The following is a 3,829-nucleotide window of genomic DNA, read 5'->3' on the forward strand; positions in this document are numbered from 1 at the left end:
TTGAGGAACAAGTTGTCAAACTCTTCCACAAAGTCAGATTGTCATGTGTATTGGCCATATGACCACATGTGTGAGTACCCCGTGACCTAGCTACTTATCTTGCAGGCATTGAAATTGATTCTTTCTCTGTCAAAATGAAATAATGAAGAACAAATAAATGAACCAGATTCTTAATTCTGAGTTAATCTCATTTATTGCAACATGAAGCCAATCATTTTTTTCCCACAACCGAGTGACACCGAATAGCATTTGAAACAAAACAATTTTATGTCAAGGAGAGATGAAAAAAAAAAAAGATAGAAATGCAAAGGAAATAGTTTGTAGTAAATCAGGCAAGAAATTTAAAAAAAGAAAAGGAAAGGAAAGTCACTACTAGTGAAGAAACACAAGCCCACAAAGATCCAAGAATTTTGTTCTTGGATCCACAGCAGGGTTATTGGCTGGAACTAGGGAGCTACTGGCCTCCCATCGCAGAGCAAGATGGACGACAAGTGCCAAACACCCGGGTCCCGGGCTGGCAGCCACTGGAGAGAGGTCTCACGGGTCTGAGACCGCTGGACACAATGGTGACTGGCTGTGGACGACAGGGCAGGTAACCCGCTGGGCGACTTCCATACATGACCACATTCTGGGGCCGGTAGCTGCTGGGCACGTAGTTCAGAGGCCTCAGAGTTATAGGGAGGCAGGGGCTGGAGACATACGGAGCAGTGGGAACAAAACTGGGTCTGTGGCAGGGCCTGGGCACGTAGCACGCAGCAGGAGGACAGCCAGAAGATTCCCAGGTGCTGCACTCATAGTGGACAGGCTGGCAACTGGTTGGTTCACCAAAGACCTCTTGGAGGTTGTCCGGGTGCCAGGGATGGTCTTGACAGCCACTGGGCAAGCAGAGGACATTTCCACAGCTCCCATCAGAAGGGCAAAGGTTCATGGAGGAGGTCAGAGGAACATGGCAGGGATGTCTCAGGGATCCCACGCTGCAGCTTCCAGGGCAGTTGTCAGAGCTAGACATAGTGAGGTGTTCGGAGCAGTCTGTGGTTGACTGGTGAGAAGACAGTGTCTGGTTTTGATGTGCTCCTCGTTTGGACGGACCCTTTATATATCCCCACAAGGTGGTGTTTTTGTGTACAGACTCACTTCCTCCTCGTTGTGTGAGGCTGCATCAGAACTCATTACAGCGCAGGAAGTAGTGTTCGCACCGCCCATAAAACTGCATGTTTCTTGCAATGCCTTCCATCGATTAGCTATATTTATAAAGCCGTGTGGCTGAATTTTAATAGGATCTCCTGTTCTTAAAGTGTCCAAGCAAAACACATACTGTTGAAGACCATTCACCTGTTCCGATTATAGCCGCCACTGGATAACCATTCTTGGAATTCTTGTCTTGGAACTATTTTTAAAGGTGGTACCAAACTTTTTGAAACTATGGTGAATGATCTCTCCTCGAGGGGAAATTCCTTTGTGGTTGGAAATTTCCCAAAATAAGAAACTCGGGAGCAAGGATGTTGTAAAAGAATGTGAAGAATATTACAGTTTACAGGATTTGAGAGAGAATGGGTTTAAAAGTGTTATGTCATGCAAAATTTCAAAGTGTTCAAATTTGTGCTTTACTTTATTTTAGAATCCTGGTAGAAAGTGGTTTCCTACCAAAATCTCTATTTTCAAAAGTCATGCTTATTTTATTCATTTAAATAAATAATCTGAGTCAGATTTAAATCTTTGTTTAAGGGTAAGATATTCTTAAAGTGGACAAATTAGTTGGATGGATGCAGTTAAAATTAATGATCTTACTCTAAACAAAAGCAAATAACTAGAAACCCTTTAATAAAGTTAAGCAATACAACATTTTTCCAAGTTATTATGTATTTCATGGACACTGATGTTCCAACTGAAAACCATTTCTTTTTGATTTTTAAAGAACATTAGACATAATTAAGAAAGGAACAGGGATTTGATTTTACATCTTACATTTTTCCTGATGTTTATTTTCAAAGAGGAGCTTCCAAACTATCACTTGGGCAAGAGCATCAGAATAAATGTACAGATTACCTAAGGATGAATACCTTGAAGACTGCTGGGGCACATATTTTCTGGTTAAAAAAAAATAGTGCCAAAGATGCATGCTGGTGTTTAGCCTATAACCTGCCACTATTTTTTTTTCATTTACTAACATAGCTAGTATCTCCCAGCATTATTTTAATAGCAATTGCAACTATCTGCTGTATATAAGTCCCTTTAGCTAAAAAGTCAGTGAAAATCACACTACTTTCTTCCATTTTCACGTTTGATGGATTTACCTACATTCATAATCTTCCTCTTTCCAGGAGCAGTGTAATTTTTAAAACAAAGTTTGTTTCCTCTGTGAGTCAACATAGGACTATTTCACCACTGGGCAGATACATGAAAATAAAATGATATAGTTACTCTGAGGTTCTGGGTGAACATGTTCACATAATCTCAGTATTTTAGGTCAGAGAAAATTACTTTTCGATGATTTGGACCTGATTTTCTGGTGGTGTCCCTGCAACCCCAATCTCCACCCCTCTGTCCCTCATCACCTGATACTCTGTACACAGTCACTAGAGTCTTCTTGTGAAATCCAGGATGCATCAGCTGAATGGCGTTAGTAATAGTTACAGCCATATTTAACTGAATGCTTATCAAATTTATATGGTGATGCACTTTACACCTGCTCTGCTCTAGTGTCAGCAGAAGCCCAACATTGCATCATTAGGACATCAGTATCTTGTCTGTATGTGTGTACATGTTGGTCATGTTGAGTGTATCCATGGGTACTTCTCCATGAGAAGAGAGGTAGGATGAGAGGAAGTTGGTATTTATTCCATGTCTACTCTGGGCAACATCTAGCAGTACAGTTACCCATATGCATCATGACACTTTAACCTCACACTGCTTTATGGCAGGTTTTTTATTTTAATTTAAGTATTAATATTAATAGACTTAGAATGCAGAAAGTTATAGTAACTGACATGAATAAAACAACTTGAATGAAAATTCTTTGACCCCTAAAGAGTTATTTTTCCCCGCTCACTGTGGCATTAAATAGAGATGTATTGATATTACCATTTACCAACTACATGACCCTGGCTAATTTGCATAAATTTTCTGATCCCCCATCATTATCAATATCAATATCATTTTATGGAATAATGGTAATATTACTAATATTTGATTTTCAGTGTCACTTGTAGAATATATTGTGATATAATAAAAAAAATTAAACATATGTTGCAAAGACACTATATAAAAGAGTAATCCTTACTCTTGCTTTGGCATGATTTACCTATTCCACAGAGTACGATCTTGGGTTTGATTCCTTTAGCACACCACCACAATGTTCTCACTTTTTTTCTGTTGTGAATAGGTAACACTAAAAGAAAAATCTATGCAATTTCACAAAATAAAGAATGTAAGTGGCACTTTATATGATATATGGTGAGCAGGTGTCCAGTGGCTGTCACTAAAGGGAAGAGCTCATGTGGGCATCACAGCAGGTACCTTATTAGCAGACCTATAACTGCAGGTCAAAGGTCTTCTGATGCAAGAGCCTGGGGATAGAGGGGGAGCTGTGTGTGCTCCTCCAGACTTACGCGCTGTTACTTTTTCTTCAACGAACCAGGAGACCTACCTTTTCTACTCTGAAGGAACAACCCTAACTTTCTCTTGATTGCACAGAATCTTCAGAGCATTGTGACAATAAAGGTATGTCAATAAATTACATGACTTTCATTCATTCAGCAAGTATTTCCTGAGCTCTTGATGTGCTGGTAACTTTGGTAGATGCTGGCGATGATGTAAGATGCTATTGGTT

General features: G+C 39.8%; 1 protein-coding gene across 1 annotated transcript; it reads right to left on the bottom strand.

The window, feature by feature from the left end:
- Positions 1-454: 454 nt before the first annotated feature.
- Positions 455-1,009, bottom strand: KRTAP26-1 (keratin associated protein 26-1; the record flags this gene model as incomplete). Its single annotated transcript, XM_084232731.1, has 1 exon — positions 455-1,009. One exon carries the CDS (start codon positions 1,007-1,009, stop codon positions 455-457), a length of 555 nt encoding a protein of 184 aa, XP_084088857.1.
- Positions 1,010-3,829: the final 2,820 nt, after the last annotated feature.

This window comes from Talpa europaea (genome assembly GCF_964194135.1).
Source record: "Talpa europaea genome assembly, chromosome: 4".
Lineage (NCBI taxonomy): Eukaryota > Metazoa > Chordata > Mammalia > Eulipotyphla > Talpidae > Talpa > Talpa europaea.